The sequence below is a fragment of the Sardina pilchardus genome, chromosome 22 (genome assembly GCF_963854185.1).
Source record: "Sardina pilchardus chromosome 22, fSarPil1.1, whole genome shotgun sequence".
Classification (NCBI taxonomy): domain Eukaryota; kingdom Metazoa; phylum Chordata; class Actinopteri; order Clupeiformes; family Clupeidae; genus Sardina; species Sardina pilchardus.
Genome location: NC_085015.1, coordinates 23,077,838 through 23,095,452, shown reverse-complemented (window position 1 = coordinate 23,095,452; position 17,615 = coordinate 23,077,838). Strand labels below are relative to the sequence as shown.

The window sequence follows — 17,615 nt, the reverse complement described above, 5'->3', positions numbered from 1 at the left end:
CTTCTTGCTAAGAGCTTCCTCGGCGATGAATGCTGAATATTTGAAAATGCTATGACAGGGCTTTAAAAAGGTTCAAAAACATACATTCACCCACATTACACACACACACACACACACACACACACACACATACAGCACACACACGCACTCACCTTCTCTCCTGAGAATGGTCTTCAACCCCTTCATCCATCTAGCTGCCTATCTGTCTTGTCCTCCCTCCTGTGTCTCACAGTGGCCATGTATTCCCACCAAATCCACTCTGACAGCAGCACTACACAGCAGGCACATCAGGCAGCTCTCCGAAGGCCCCCCGCACCCCCACCACCCGCCTCCTGACAGCGTCTGTCCGGGGCCCATCTAGCCCTGAGCTCCTGGGGGTGGGGGGGTGGCTGTCCCTGGGGCTCCATGGATCTCCAGGCCCAATGTTTAATGCATTTGATCAGGGAGGGCCAGTGGTTATTTATAGAGCGGCTCCCCGCTAGCAAGGCTCTCGGTGGGTACCGGGGTTCCAAGGAAGTGATCCTGGTCGCATGAGATATTTAGATCTACTCTGTGAGTTAACATCTAATGTTCACAGCCCCAAAGTGGGGCGCTGGAGAGTGTGGGGGTGACTTTCTCTCGTAAGTCTAATTTGACTGGACACCTTTCTTCTTCTTTCGCACATTATTTATTCTTCATCAGTTTCTCTCTCCTTTCCTCCCTTCACTCTCTTCTTGTTCTGCAGGAATCAATCTACTTGTTCCTCACAGCGAGGGGCGGGCAGGTCCGGCCTATATGCAGCAGGAGCAGCTCGGATGCCACAGAGCATTCATATTTCACAAGCTGAACTCTGAAGAGTGTTCAGAAAGTGGGCTTCTTTGATGGCATGCTCTTGCCTCTGTAAAGGGCAGGGACGGTTAATTAAGTTTCTCTCAGAGACAGGAGGTGGAACTTCAAATGGCGTTGCATCGCCATCAGCCAGGCAGAAGCTGAAACGCAGCCCAGGTTGAGGGATCTTTGAGACTCTCAAGAGGGTTGCTGTCTTCTTCCACTGCCTGCATCTCCGTCATGTCTCCATACAGATGGCTGAACTCAGATGCTGACAGCTAACAACCTGATGAAGAGAGAGAAGAGAGAGAAGGAGAGAGGGAGAGAGAGAGAGAGACTACGTGTGAAAATGAAAGATCAAGAGCGATGATGAACAAAGTGTTGCGATATGAGGAACACTGTAAACGTCAGTTAAAACAACAGACTGCATAACACTTTGTAGCATATGCATGCGCGGGGCCAAATTGACACCTTATTTCTATTCAGTTGGAAGGTTAAGGTTAACAGAAAACACATAAAGTCAGAATGCCAGTGACATTCCAGTGCATACAGCTTCAAAAGAGAAACCAGGCCAACAGTATTTACCTAGCGGCAATTCCTATTTATAGGGCAGAACGCCACCTCAAATTAGTATCAACAACTAGCATTTGCTGCCCCCTGCTGTCCATAAGCCACATTGCAAAAAATAAAATAAAAAAAGAACCGATGCTATTCCACAGTACCATCTAACAGGATTATGATACACAACACACCACTCAATTACTGACAGGATTAAAAAATAAAACAAAAATAATGGTGTGTGCTAAAAATGTATGCTGATAAATGTAAGCGCAAGCATGACGATGTTTAGTCAAATACTATAGAACATTTCTTATTTTCAATCTGTCCAATCATTTTGGCTACTAATGAATGTTGAATTCCATAGAGCTGAAGCCATTACATTGGACTGGAGTACAAAGGGCATTGGAACACATTGGAACTTGCTCTGGATTTTTCCACGGTAGTATATAATGATGACACATACGGCCAAATGCCAAAGGAGGGCTTTCATCCCAGAAATTCTGTGCCATGCATTGAGGGATAAACAAATATTTGGACATTGATTAGGCAAAGATACAAGGTCACCATGGATACTGCGGAGCAGCCCATTGCCAAAATGTGACATTTTGCGGAGTGAACTGAGTGGCACGGTGCAGTTACTGTAGTAGACAGACATCTGAACTCTGAGCTATTTACAGTCTTCAGCTATTTACGGCCATGTCTGTCTCTTGCAACAACAAACAACAAAGGCCTAGTTTGTTTACATGAATACACTTTATTTCTCATAGTACTAAAGAACAAAGTACTGTAGTAAAAATAACATTTCCTGTTGTGGCAGATCTGTAACATTTTGGGAGAGCTTCCCGTACATGGATTAAGCCTAGTTGAGACTACAAGATCTTTTTCAATGGAGATCTTCACTTAAGTAGTCTGGGACAAGGACTTAATCTATGTATTTAAGAAACCATCCCAGTTTAGGGAGATTCTGTAGACAACACTCAATGAAAATTACTGTAAGTGCAATAATAGTGCAGAGTAAGCACTGAATTTGTCAAGCCCCTAGTGCTAACTGTATTCATCTCAACAACACATGTAAGTAGGAGTCTTCCCATTCTCTGCTAAGTGTGCTTAAATGCAAGTAAGTAAATAATCAAATGTTTTGAAATAGTTGTGCATCAAATGCATTCTATTCCTAATTTTGCTGGCTAGTAAACTAGAATTGTTTGAAAGTGTTTAATGTCATGTTACGTTTGTTAATAAGCAATGTCTGCGCCTGTTTTGAATGTGAACAAACAGGTCAGGTAGCCCTTCTTTCAGCATGTGTACAGTACATGACTCACTGTTACAGATGTTGATGTTTAACCAATAGAAACAGATTTGACAATCTAAGTAAACTGGAAAAAAAGGGTATTCTGGAATCATTACACCTCAGTATAGCAGGTCTCAGAACATATTAGTCCACTTGTCAAACCCACTGTTTGCCCGTCTGAAAATGGAAAAGAGGAGACAGAGAGAAAGAGTGAGAAAAGAGAGAGAGTGAACAGAGAGAGTGAGAGACAAAAAGAGAGACAGCAAACAGAGAGTGAAAGAAAAAGAGAGAGTGAACAGAGAGAGTGAGAGAAAAAGAGAGAGAGAAGCAGACGGGAAGAAGAAAGAACGCGCAGGAGCAGTTCTACCCAATAATCAACACCCTCGATGACAGCTCACTTCCTCCGATTGCAACGCTCGGCTATCAGACACCGTGGCGGACAGTCCCTCTCGCCCCGGTCCGACTGCCACCTCCTCAATGTTTAACAAGTGGCCACATTAGGGTCAGCGAGCCGGCACATGGCGCTGCCTCACGTTGCAGAGGGCGCAGCAGAGCGATGCCGGACGACGTTTGGTTTTGAGTGTCCGCTACTTTTCAAGGACGTGACCTTCAGGGTTCAATCTTCATTACACGGCACGGGGTCAGAAAATAGAAGACAGTGAAGAATTGGAAGTAAACGACATCAGGTAAAACAAAGGAACAACGTTTGGAGAACCATGTCAAATGTTAGAATGGAGGGTCATCTCCATCTGCCTGTATGAAGAACCGGTCAAATGACAATCACATGTCACTTTCTACATCTGGGATGCTACAAATGGGCACTGTATTGCAATACACAAAGTAGTACACACACACAAACACTGTTGTGTATGTAGAGCTCAAATGGCATATGCTCGGGTCACATGGAGTACCACCATACAGTCTCTGTCCAGAGACCAAAGGCTGCCACAATTAGTCCCCATCAGTCATTTCCAATATGATTTGCATGTAGGCCCCTTCCTTATCTGCACCGTAAACATGCACCAACCAAATCATGGCGGAAACATTACACTCTCAAAACAGAAGCCTCGGAGGACATACGCTGACAAACACCACTCATTACGGTATATCTCAGGCATCACGGATGTCGTTGTTTCGTGGGAGGGGGGAATCGAATAAGCCATTACTGCTGAAAACACACCAACGACCCATTCAGTTCACAAGTGCTCCGTGATACAAAAAAAAGAAAAGGAGAAAAGTCTCCCTCGCCTCAGCACACCAAAATTAGCCCTGTCCTACTGTGTCAAAGACAGCAAAGAGCCCGAGGGAAATCAAAACCCCTTACTGTGCTGCGAGTCTCCGCTTTGACAATTAATGTCATTGAGACACCCCGGAGTCCCTCTGGGCTGTTTCCAGATCAGTTAGGGAGCTAACGAACGCCAAAGTAAAGGCTCCCGGCAGATTAGACCCAGAGTCGTGACTTTAAAAAACAGAGGCCCTTCTTTAGGCAGGACCCATCTGCTTGAACAATGACGACTCTGTGCTGACATTATGGTGCTGTTGCACCATTACTGACCGCTGTCTGCTGATCTGTACCCAAATACAACATCAGGCATCCCATTGCTACACAAATCTCCCTCATAACAATATAACTGCACATTGTAATGTCAACCCCAAAAAAGATAACGTCACTAGCAATGAAACTGCAGTCATTGGAAATGTAAAAAAAAATTTTTTAACATTCTACTGCCATAATAAAACAATCCCCCTTTTTTAGGTGGAAAAGGTGAACAAATCCATCTGCACTTTTAGGATCATAAAATAAGCATACAATTTAAGGCTTTACTTGTTAAAGACTACATTTAATGGCTTTAAGGCTCTTACCACAGAGTGGTGTTAGATGCCAGTACCAAATAGGTCAAAGTTAGAGCAAGCACAAAAGAATGCTAAGACCTGTTGAGATAATGGAGTATGTGGGAAAAGTCTGAATGGTTTTGACCTTGCATGGGCTTTTACAGTCAAATGTGGTCCAAAAGCTTGCGTACTGTACGCCTTCTTTTTCGGAGACTGTCCAGAGCACAGTCCAACGGTCATCTGGTCTCGCTCTAAATCCCTCGTTCCGGCCCTTGTTCTGTCTCGTCTCATCAAGGCTCCCGACAAGGCAATCAATAACTATTAGTCACTGTGCACTTAAAGTATCTTATCCCTGCTAAATGAAATATCTGAAGTGTGCAAAGATCATGTAAAACACTAATCTTTCCCCTGCACCTTTAATGCTCTCTCCACCGACTCCCGGAGAGATGACGTGTGCTTGAGGAATGGACCATTTCCAGTGTGGGAACAGTTGCGGCGTGAAAGCATCTCCAAAGAATGACAGAGTGGGGCTCAGGTTAACTTGGGGGTAAGGAGAAGAAGAAGAATGATACCGAGACAATCATAAGTATGTCTGTACTTTCCCCCAGGTCTCCTGACGATTAGGGGCACAAGCTAAAAATAATTCCCTTGGTCAGACTGACTTCCTCAGTCCACAAACCAACCACCCCTCCTACACCCCCACACCCACATCCACCTTGGCCCACTCAACTAGTGCACCATTCCAGCTCTACTTGTCCTTTTAACCACACAAAACAGAGACAAAGAGAGACTGTAGAGAGAGAGCGAAGGAAAGAAAGAAAGAGAGAAAGAAAGGGGAGGGTAAGGGAGAGAAAGAAAAGGACACAGAGAGAGGGCAAAAAAAGAGAGTGCTTGGAGCAGGCCAGAGACTATAATGTGCTCAGTACCCAAATGAATGCTGCAAAGTCTGATAGGCGCTGTGTAAAAATAGGATAGCTGTTGAGGTTATCCACAGTCACTGCCATTCTCTAACGTCTCTCCATCACAGCCTGTTACGTTTGGCTCCCTCTGACAGGGGTCCTGGGAGGCAATTAGGCCCCTGGCTTTCACAGTCTTTGGGGATCCTCTTCTTGCTTGCTTAGAAAACGGTACAAACTCACACACAAACACACACACACACATACAGGGCAGACAAATAATTGACACAACAGATATCCAGGGGGTCTTCGATTTGCCAGGGCCAAGCCACTGTCCTCTGAACTTGGGTCTTCTTCATTTCTCCAAACGCCACACAGACACACAGAGACACACAGAGACACACACTCACACACACACAGAGACACAGACACAGACACACACACAAAATGTTCCAGTCCCTTAGTGGCTCTACCATGGCAGACGAGATGGACACTGAAAGCAAAGGGGTGAAGAGGGGGGCATGGGTTGCCTCAATCCTTCCTCGCCTTTGGCCTTGGTGTCTGAGGGATAGTTCACCAACCATTGGTACAGAAGAGAGGAGGGAGTTTAGTCCTTATAAACAGACACACAAACAAACACACACACACACACACACACACACACACACACACACACACACACACTCGTGCCCTTTGTGTCTCAGTACTTATTGATGCCAAAGATGCGCACGCCGTGCAGCTGTGGGAGCTTGGGGATGAGGACCGTGAGGAGGGAGACGGTGTTGATGATGAAGTGGATCCGGTCGTACTTGGTGTAGAAGCTGGTGAGGAAATACCTGCAGATGGACACAGAGAGAGAGAGAGAGAGAGAGAGAGAGAGGAGAAGGACTGTGAGATGGATCGGAGGCCGTGGGAGATCAAGGTGCACACAACGGAGAGCAGGACAGTGAGACAGCCATAGAGAGAGAGAGAGAGAGAGAGAGAGAGCGGGGACAGACAGCAGGTCTTGCTGCCAAATACGTCACTGAATGCCATAAGGCAAGGGACAAGTAATTCTTACTTTATAACGGCATCTATCTGTAAAATAAAACACACACACACAAACACACACTCACACGGACACATACACGCACGCTCACACTCAAACACCCGTCCCATCCACCCACCCACACATACACACACACACCCACCCACCCACACACACACACACACAAACTTGAACTTGACCGTGAAAGAGAGTGAAAATGAGACAGTACGAGTGAAAGAGACAGAGAATGAGAGAGTGAAAGAGAGAATAAAAAAGACACAGTGAGACTGAGAGTGAAAGAGAAAGACAGACAGTGAAGAGTGAGAGAAAGAGAGAGTGAAAAGGAGACGGCAAGAAAGAGAGAGTGAGAGGGAGAGAGAGAGCGAGTGAAGGGCGCGTCAGCTGGCAGAGGTCAGCAGGAGGAAACTGGAGACGCGCTCAGTTCTAATCAGCAGCCCAGAGCAGATGGGGCTGGAGGCTGTGTGACAACACAGCTGCCGCAGGGCACAGCGCCACGACAGGCCCCTACACACACACACACACACATACACAGACACACACACACACACACACACACACACACACACACACACACACACACACACACACACACACACACACACACACACACACACACACACACACACACACACACACACACACACACACACACACACACACACACACACACACACACACACACACACCACACCACACCACACCACACCACACCACACCACACCACACCACACCACAACTCTGCTCTGGAGAACTAGCCTCTCACACAGAACTTCTGTCCAACACAGAACTAAAATCCCACTGGGTAGCAGGCTTAGACTCGGCACAGAACTTTGGACTGACCCAGAACCAAATCTCATTGTGCTGTAAAAGGCCTCTAAAGCCTCCTCACTAAAGCAATCCAGGATTAAGGCATGAAAGTATTGTTGCCACATGCCATGTTTATGTTTGAATATTTAAAACGGACACTACTGTAATAGCACCACTGACACTGTCAAAGGAAGAACCAAAGTCATCCACACATCCCACTACATCTTAAGGTTTGCTAAGTGTGAACAGAAGGTCTTTGTAAATAAGACATGATCATATCAGAGCTGTAATGTCGAATTGCTGACAGAGTGCGCTCTCTGTTAATATAATGGCTGGTGAGGAGCTTAGAGGGTGTGGTGATTTCATTGGCTTGGTTCTGCTTCATTGTAGTAGGGGATAAGTGACAGAGCAGGTGACCTAAGTGTTTCTAAATAAAGCTGCCTGTGCTAGCAGACACCACAGGAAGTCCCGCATCAACGACTGCCAGACACATACACACACACACACACACCCACACTCTCTATCTCTCCTTCTCTCTCTCTCTCTCTCTCTCACACACCCACACACACACACACACACACACACACAGAGAGAGAGAGAGAGAGAGATAGAATGAGAAAGGGAGAGGGAAAGAGACTGCTCAAGTGCAGGCAATTAGTAGAGGACAATGTGTCATAGAGAGGAGAGGAAGCACAAACACACAAAGCAAAAGTCCTGCTAATTAAAGAGAAGGAGTCTCTGTTGTTTATCTTCCTTCTCTGTGACTTGAAATCTTAGTGTAAAGCAACGCAAGCAGTTCACAGAGGGATATTTATAGGCTGCCTGCAAACCCAGAGCTACTGTCTGTCTATTCCTTTTAGTTGTGTCAATCTGAAGTGAAGGGACGGCCACTGTAGGCCAAGTTAGGTTCTGCCTTATTTTAACTATTCATATCTGAGATGTGTTTCTGTGGAGGAAGGGGATACTGCACCAGGCTGTAATAAATGAGTACCTACACACTCATTTGCAAGAAAAGAGCCATGTCTGGGTTTTGGAACATTCTCCTATAGAACCAATGCAACTGGTGCAATATTTAAGGTCTATTCTTCTTTAAAATGCTGACACTACATAACACCTGCAAATATGCCATTAATGCACATCTGTATGGGTTTGGAAAAGAGGATGAGGTTCAGAAAAGTTGTAAAAGAATGCAACTTTACCACTGTAAAGGCAAAATGTTAAATAAGATTATGTTGCATAATTTGAAAATAAACATTTGCATACACTATAGCATACATTGTGTGCCATCTGACTGTGAATTTCACAGATATAACTGAAATCTAACATGATGGCAATTTCTCTGAAAATGTGAAAATTTGTATCAGGGATGGCTGTGTGTGTGTGTGTGTGTGTGTGTGTGTGTGTGTGTGTGTGTGTGTGTGTGTGTGTGTGTGTGTGTGTGTGTGTGTGTGTGCGTGCGCGTGTGTGTATCTCAATGACAGATTTGTGCTCACAGGATGATGGGCGTGATGGTGAGGAACTTGCGCGAGGCGGTGAACTGGACGCCGTAGTCCATCTGCTCCCAGTGCGTGAGCAGCCGCGCCTTGCCCTGGTCCGGCGTCTCGAACGGCGTGCCCTTCACCGTGTGCAGCAGCAGGTACATGCACTGGACAGAGAGAGAGAGAGAGAGAGAGAGAGAGAGACAGAGAGACGGTGGCACCATCACATAGTCCGGCTATCACCATACTAAGACCAATCTTTTAAGGTTTTTTTAAGTATATTTTTGGGCTTTTATGCCTTTAATGATAGTTACAGTAGAGAGAGTCACAGTAGAGAGACAGGAAGTGAGTGGGAGAGAGTGTTGGGGTGGAATTCGGAAAGGAATGAATTGAGCACCCGGCTGGGGCCAATATTTAAAGATTGAACATTAGTATGGGGAGGCTGCGCTTTGATTCTACTGCACAAGAGGCGTGATAAATGGGCATCGTTCAAATGATTCCGTACGCTTGGACAGTACTTTAACCAATCAGACCAACGATCCGGTGTGTCTTTTGGATAAGCTAGTTTCTGATTGGAGCCAAAGAATCTGGCAGGGAACAGAGGAGATAGATGTGCAGGTCTCCAACCTGAGCTGCCGGGCGAAATCCAAATTCGCCGGAAGTTCAGGCAGGGTTCATCCAGCCTAACCATCACATGCACAGCACTAGAACACTATCAGATCCAGCATGGCTCATGATGACCTCCAATTCCAGCATTTTCCTTGGTGGTGAACTGTGACTTCAGACACACTGGGTTGTGTCCTTATAAGGGGAACTACCAACGGCACTATCTAACGGAAAGCATCTCTACGATTTGAATGCCAGCTGCCAAGAAATAGTCGCAGTGGCACCAGATGATGTCTAGGTGTCATGCCAAAACAAACAAGACACTATCAAGAGACCTCACTCAGTTATTCTTCTATTGTGGAGATTATTTTAACACAAGCACATCTAGGCACACGCAGTGTTGACCAGACTGTGGTGACGATCAGATAGGGCACGTTTGGGCACTCCTGGCCTACATAGTCCACGAGGCGTCAGCAAATGTGCACAGGCACGAGCGGAAGGCTGCCACTTTTTTTAGGGCACAGGATGGAGGTAAGCCGATACAGGACGGCGCGGTAAGCCCAACTGGGTGAAATTACAACCCCTCTGGTCAGCACCTTAATGGGCAAAATACTCAGCAAAAGGGAAGGAATGCTAGATGACCATGTGAAAGTCCAAAAGATTATTCTGTGTCAACTGTGCTTTGTGCCAGTTGGCCGTCAAGCTTTAACTCAAAGTATCCAAAATATGTGGGTTTATTGTTGTTCTAGTTCAGCCAAGGCCATTATGAAACTCAGCTTCCAGAGTGTTGAATCACCGGATGAGACTGCTCAGCCATTGTCACAAATTGAAATACACCACCGTTGTATGTCTAAGGTGAGGTGAAGAGGAACTCACTCACCATGTTGTGGATGAGGTTGGTGAGAGTCCAGACTACGGGAACACTGACGAAAGGGATGCTGAGAAGGATGACGTGCAGCAGCCCGATGCCCAGGACGTAGGACAGCCATATCCCCCGGCTGTTCATCACCTGCGTGTTGGGGTTGACCTCGCTGTGAGCCGTGCCCACGTTCATGACTCGCACGCAAACTCGCGCCACTTGTTGGCGCACACCTCCTGTGAGCCATGAGAATATCGTGTTTTAAAAGGCAGCAATGCATGAATAGACAACTAACCATGTCCATGATTGTGGTGAGCAAAGAGCAAAGCTGGCATATTCACATTTCACATTTAGCTATATGCCTAACCCTATCAACCAACCGTTTGAGGCCTATTCATTGGCTAGCCTATATATTATCAAATGAAACAAATAATGAGAACCATGTAGCCTACGGTATTCAGGTTAACCATGTTGGCTGATAAAACTGAATATTTATTGATAGATTATCAAAGTTAAAAATATGCTCTACATTTAGTGAAATTGTACAGTAGACTGCAGCCTACGTAACCATGCGACTACTCATCAATAATAAGACGATCCGTTATCTGTTTTACATAGTCTTTGATCAGCCTTCCTCAAGACAATCCACTCCCGAGAGAAAGTGAGTGGGGTTTCTTGCAAGCGTAGCAAGAGTCATACTCACCGGAGTGTGGCTATAGCCTAAATCCTTGCAGAAGATTCAGCCAAGAAGTTTGTAAATAGGCTGGGTTTTATTTAAAGCGACCTTTATTTGCTCATCTATCCCTCTCCACCATTCGATATCGTCTTGCAGTCTTATGGAAGCACTTCTGTGAGAAAATATTCACTTTTGCAAACTGTCATTCATTCCGTAACTCCCGTCCCATATCTTCATGAAGAGAACGCCATTATTATCCAATTACTAAATCCCGAATTCTTGCAAAACAGTCTTGCTCACTGACACTTTTCCCCTTCTGCAAACAGCTGGTGTGACAACACAGCAAGAGTTCGTAATTAAACGTCATCGTTTTAGGGGGGGCTACACGATTACGGCGATATTTTTTAACCTATCTGTTTAAATTCCGATTGGTTACCTTCCGTCACATGCAACTAATGTACCAATCGGAGATGAATGCGTTGATCATTTGCTGAAATAACAGTACGCCCACTTGAACGTCACACAACGAGAATGAAGTCTGATTGGAAGATTAGCTTTCAGAGAGAGACAGGCGTGGGCATGTGCAATAGATTCAACTGTTAACTTCAATCTGATGAAACATTTCCTCTCTTTTTCTGAGTAGGGCTCGTATGCGTGTAAAGAATAGAAAAGACAACACTTAACCTAACTGGTGTTGAAGTGACAAGAACTGTTCAGAAGTTATAAAGTTAGTCAACCCAGCCGATAAGGCAAGATCTCTAACATTCATCCTACTTTCACCATTCAGTCAGTCTGACTACTGATTAAAGTCTCCAAAACACAACTTTCACTCTCACTTACTTTAAAGTGAAGATCCTTCGGGTCCTCGAGCAGCGAAGGCGACTGTCAGACTCAGTGAATGCCCAGACTGGATCAAAGAGAGGATCAAGAGTGTCAAGTTCCAGATGTGAAGATAAAAGCTCCTTGAGGAACCCATAGCCTCAAGCTGCAGGGTCAGCCCAGTTTTATGTCACCACAGGGATATATGGTGGCTCTCTGTGTGGAGGGTTTCAGTGTTGAGGGGCATTAAACGGGTTCAGCCAGCTGTGGCATGGAGTTGGCCACAGTACATGCGCTGACCTCCGGTTACGCAATTCCTGCCAGCAACAGTAGTCTCATTCAGACTGACTGCTTTTGTGATATTACAGTATATCCAGTCTCATATTGTCCGACGGATACACTGATTGCACCGGATTATTCACTTCTTGATGGTGCAAACACTGTATAAAGCAATAATGAGATATTACAATTTGAATTTCATTACTTTTGATTAGTTGTCAACTGCAATTGTCTTGTGGAGGTGGCGGTATGTAAAACTGACATCTATACGATTCTTTCTAGAGCAAAACACAACACTGGTGCTATCACGACAGGGGGCTTCTGACAGGGAGCTTTGGTTTGACAATAACACACTGACATGAATTGCACAGATCAGCTATCGCATTCTGAGCCTCTGGGCTGAAGTGTATGTAAGGCATCAGCTTTCTTCCGTGGACATATTTCATGTTCTACAGCCTTTTCCTGTGGCGGCATGAGTCTCCACCTCTTCCACTGTAGCCTCCCGGGGATGGAAACTTGAGCTGTACCGTAATGCAACTGGCTTTCGCGGCCGATTAAACTGAAGCAAGCGAGCAGGACTTCAAAGGCTCGTGGTCACTGACTGTCGGCTGCTCTCGTTTCAATGCCAAGGTAGACGACACGCTCAACAGTTTGGTACACTTTGGTCTTCAAGAGTCTGTTCAATGCTGCTCTCTAGGCTACACAATCATGTCTTTGATTCTGTCAGCACATTAAGGGGATCATGCATTAACACACATAAATTTTTTTTTACAAGATTTGTGACAGAGGTTCTGAAAGCATAGGTAAGTGTATACACATACAGACAGTATATAGTTGTGTTCAAGCAAAAATACTGCCATCTGCTAAAATATTGTAGGCCATACTATAGCACACAACTAACCTCCCCTGTGTGTCACTGAAGGGCCTTGATGATGTTGCCCTCTGATGAGACAAACATATCCTCCATAAGGTTCTGCACCTGTACTTCTATAGGCCAGAAAATGATTCAGCTAATTTCATGACCCTGCAGATTTGAGTTATGTCTCATGCTGATGACATGCCCGGGGGGGCGGAGGGAAACTGTGACACTGCCGGTGATGGTGAATGTGTCTTTACGATGCCTCTGGGACTTGCACAACCGACAAACGAGCAGTTCAGGCCTGCAGGCTGTGGGGGACTGGACCGGAGCCCTCTGGCTCTTGAGGAAGATTCTCTCCAGCGGCTGGCAAGTAACTTCTGTTGAGGGAGTGTCTGGCCATAAAACGTGTCCCAACTGAAGGGTCTGTGATAGCTCTATTGTAAACAGGCGGGCCGCTATCACAGGAAATCTCATTTTCATAAATAGGAAGGAAGGGAGTGACTGGACAGACACAGTACAGTAATTACAGTACTGTGATGACAAGTATGGCATTTTCAATCATTAGAAATGTGTTAGTGTGTGCAGACACACAGAACATGAGCTGTCATACAAAAACAACATTAGCTGTTATGTACAGTGATCAGTTGTCAGACTGTTTCATGCACAGATGTATGTGTAGTTACTTTCGCTAACCAGTAGATGTCAGCCTCAACCCATTAGCACTGTTCAGCAAAGGCATTTCATAGATATAATGATCCAAAGACTCAATATAAGAGTTTATATATAGTCACTACACATTAACGGCTAAATTAGTGAAATAGTGTTGTGTAATAATGTAACTCAACTTTCCATGAGATTAACTATTCAATATAACAATTTATTGGGTTTCATTAAAAGGTTTGAGTACAGCCTAGCCTACCTGATTTTATATTAGACACATCCGTGCCCTGAGCCACCACTGTCACAGCACATGGGGGCATTATAAGCCCCATTATCTGTGAGAGCCTATTTGACTTTATCTCTGTCGAATACGACACAATGTTCCTGCGTCAACCGTTAATTTAAATCAGATACTGCTTAATTTTGCAGTTCATGGAGCACATGAACTCACAAGTGTATCCCAGCACAATAGGAAGAAGACTGGAGAAAAGAAAGACTTTGAGCAGCAGACCACTTTGAGGACAAAAAGCTAATAAGAAGACCCATTATACATTTACACGTTTGTTCGTTTATTTAATACTTTTATTTTTGTTTCTTTGTTTGGTGCAGTGGAAAGTAAACAGTGCACTCTGGCATTAAGGTTTCACGAGGTTAAAAACGATTGCACAATGTCTATAAAATTCTTCAAGAACATTCTGTGGAATCCTAACCACATGATGTCAAGTTTACACAATCTCAGCCAGCGCAGTTCGAGTTTTACACTACCATCGCGGCATTCTAAACGACCCGAGTATTACATGTTTGGATGCGACAAAGACCACGAGGTTCAACGAGTCTTTTTACGTTCATTCTTGGGCGAATTTTTGTGGCGTGCATGGCCTTGCTCTCTAGACACGAGGCATCTCTGCTCAGGTGAATATGCGTGGTGCTTTGGGTGGTAAGTGCTCCCAGTCTCTGCTCTCACTGCTCTGTGAGCCTACATGCCTCCCATCCTCTGACATGTTTAATTTCCCTCTCGACTACAGAATGCATTTAAAGACATTACGTGACTTACGAGAGCTAATATTACATTGGACATTCAAGCATTTAATTCCCGCGAACCACAAGCAGGGGCATGGGCAGTCTGTCCCACAGCACATACTTTCAACCTCTAATATTTCGTTTATTTATCCTTTTTTTTTTTCTTTTTCTTTTTTTTCGAAACGTCGACTAAGGAAAATATTGAGTCATGATTTTGTGCAGCAGGAGCACATGGTTAAAGACGGGGGAGAGCAATTTTCAAGAATTTGTCCCTGAGCGGCATAGAATGACACAATTTTCAGCCAAACGCACATCCATTTTTTATATAGGAATAACTTGCGGCACTTGGTCCTCGATCACCCCCTCCTACAGTACGTCCTGAGGGAGTCTACGAGCAGCTCCTTTAGCACAAGAGCCAGGGGGGACAATGGGAGGAGGAGAAGAGCTTGTGACCCAGGCCAGCCTGATCACAGCCTCACTGGAAAAGGCTGCCGGAGTGAGACTCCATTATTGCCCTATGGAGGAAGCTGGGGATTAGGACACCAAAGAATTTCAATAAAAGAAGTGTCTGTTCGGGGGTAGAGGGTTTGAGGGCCTGCGAGGGGCTTTGGCCATTGTCCTCCGGGTGATTGAGAGAGCGAGGGGAGGAGAGTGGGAGGGCATTGTTTTTTTTTCTTGAGTGGTGGGGCTGAGAGAGGTAGGGGGTGGGTGGAGGTGGTGGTGTTGGTTGGTGGAGGAGGGGGGGGGGGGTGTTGGTTGGAGGGGGCCACTTTCTGAAGGTGGTTATTAGTGGGGAGATGGCAAGGGGGGGGGGGGCTGTTGACTCTTCATCTTCTGCGAACAAAGTCTTTGCCACATTCCCCCCACACACACACCTCCCTTCTTCTTCTTCTCTCTCTTTTACTCTCTCTCTCTCTCTCTCTCTCTCTCTCTCAGACCCCTGCTTTAGGGGTGTCATGAATACTGGGCTCTGACAGTAGGGAGGCCTGGACCTGCATGGAAGCGTATTGTCCAGCTTAAGTGCGCTTTAATTAACCGAGGCTCTTTGTGCAGGTTTAAGCCTGGCCCTGTGCAAGTGCTAAGAGGATGTATGTGGGCGTTTGTGTGTCATGTGTGTGTGTGTGTGTGTGTGTGTGTGTGTGTGTGTGTGTGACGGCATATGTGTGTGAATGTAAGCGAGACAGACCTCTCAAGCTAAGGGCGGGAGGAGGATGCTAAGGATGCTGTCGAGAGTAAAAAAAAAAATATTGAAAAGAAAGAGAAAGAGCGTTTGCATGGGCTCTAATGAAAAAGGTTTGTTTGGGGGTGGGGTGGGGTCGGGTGTGTGTGTGTGTGTGAGTGTGTGTGTGTGTGTGTGTGTGTGTGTGTGTGTGGGGGGGGGGGGTCTGGTTCTTTGTCCCCAGCTTACAAAGTAGGGACAAAGGGAGTGATATTATACAAATGCCCCTGTTTCCCGAAACACAGGGGCAAGGCGAGGCAGGCCGCGGGCCAGGCGGTGCAGATGGCGGAGCGTCCAGTGCCTCCCCGCTCGCCCAGACACCTCCGTGCCCGCTCACGACAGACAGACAGGGCGCGCAGAATGCCGCGCAGAATGCCGCGCAGAATGCCGCGCGTTTCCTGCAGACGGAGTGCACATGGAACGGCAGACGCGCGCTTGAGCTAATCACGAGTGTTAACAGTGGCGGCGGTAGAGCCGAAAAAAAAGTATTTCCTTTCACGCGGGACGTCCTGGAAAGACTCTCAGGATCTACAACTACAACCTTCAGCTCCAGGACATATTAATGCACTGGCTTGCTCGCCCCGACCGCTATCACACACACACACACGCACGTACACACGTACACACACACACAAACACGGAGTCAGACACACAGACTGCTCTGTCATTGTCACGGCCTGCATTTCATCATCCCAAATAGGATAGGAAAGGGAATTTGCAGACTGGCACCATATGCATGGAGACAGAGGGAAGAGGGGGAAACAGGAGGATAGGACAGGACCACATAAAGCATGGTGGGCCAGACAGACATCCCGCACCCTCAAACGAGCCTGATCCTCTTCACTTGAGGGGACAGGAACATTCATAAGAGCTTCTTTTGTCCCACAACGCGGGCAAATAATGAAATTCTTCAGCGAAGAGGAAGAGCAGAAGAGGTGTGATCCGGCATGGGGAGTGGCAAAGCGCAGAAGAAGGGGAAAAAAGATGGCGAGAAGAATGCAAGAAAGAAAAGAGGAGGACAAAAAAAAGAGGAGAGGGTGGGCGTGGGTGTGTTAAAACACTCTTTTTCACTGTGTAGGGTTTGTGTGTGTGTGTGTGTGTGTGTGTGTGTGTATAAGGACAAACCCTAATCCGGGTTTTATTGGCTGCTTGTGTCCGGCCATGCTGTCCGGATTGAGAGGGTGGTGGTGGTGGTGGTGGTGGTGGTGGGGGGGTGATGGGGTGGGAGGGGGGGCTGGGACTCTACACATGTCCCTCTTTGTAGCTGTGCTGCTCGGGCCTGTGGGAGAAAGGCCTGAGAAAGAGCCGGACCTGGTTACAGCCCTCCTTGGGTAGCCGTAGAAACCAGCACCGCAGGGGTCCAGAGTGTGGCTCTGTGTGTGTGTGTATTTGTGTGTGTGTGTGTGTGTGTGTGTGTGTGTGTGTGTGTGTGTGTGTGTTGGTGAATGCGTTTGCCTCCTGAGAGTGCATCTTTCTTTTCTCTTATGCATAAATGTGATGCCACACACACAGAAACACACACACACACATACACACACACACAAACACACACACACAAATACACACAACCTTCCGTTTCGCAACCACTCGTGCATCCTGACAAAGCACTTGTCTGGCCACAATGACAGCATGTCTATGGCTTTATCACACCCGGGTCTATTTCACATCACAACATGAATCACACCCGCCCCACACTGACAACCAAACCACCATGGCGAAAGATGATCTATTATACCAACACTTCATTTGAAGCAGGGGGGTGTCAACAAACACACACACACACACACACACACACACAAATGGAGGGCTTAATGAGGAGGGATGTTCCTCTCATGACCTCAGGGTCAAATCCTGAGACCAAGAACTGCCCCTTCCCTTTGCTGACAAGCGTTCATCCAAA

At 46.3% G+C, this 17,615-nt stretch overlaps 1 protein-coding gene across 2 annotated transcripts; it reads right to left on the bottom strand.

The window, feature by feature from the left end:
• Window positions 1-2,108: 2,108 nt before the first annotated feature.
• On the bottom strand, window positions 2,109-12,913 carry ormdl3 (ORMDL sphingolipid biosynthesis regulator 3). Of its 2 annotated transcripts, XM_062526881.1 has the most exons (5): window positions 12,859-12,913; window positions 11,700-11,766; window positions 10,205-10,419; window positions 8,734-8,885; window positions 2,109-6,221 (listed from the first exon to the last, which is right to left on the bottom strand). In XM_062526881.1, the coding sequence occupies exons 3-5, from the start codon at window positions 10,376-10,378 to the stop codon at window positions 6,086-6,088; spliced, it is 462 nt and encodes a 153-aa protein (XP_062382865.1). In that variant the 5' UTR covers window positions 10,379-10,419; window positions 11,700-11,766; window positions 12,859-12,913; the 3' UTR covers window positions 2,109-6,085. The 2 variants fall into 2 exon arrangements, with proteins under 2 accessions (XP_062382865.1, XP_062382864.1); XM_062526880.1 differs by lacking the exons at window positions 11,700-11,766; window positions 12,859-12,913 and adding an exon at window positions 10,887-11,433.
• Window positions 12,914-17,615: the final 4,702 nt, after the last annotated feature.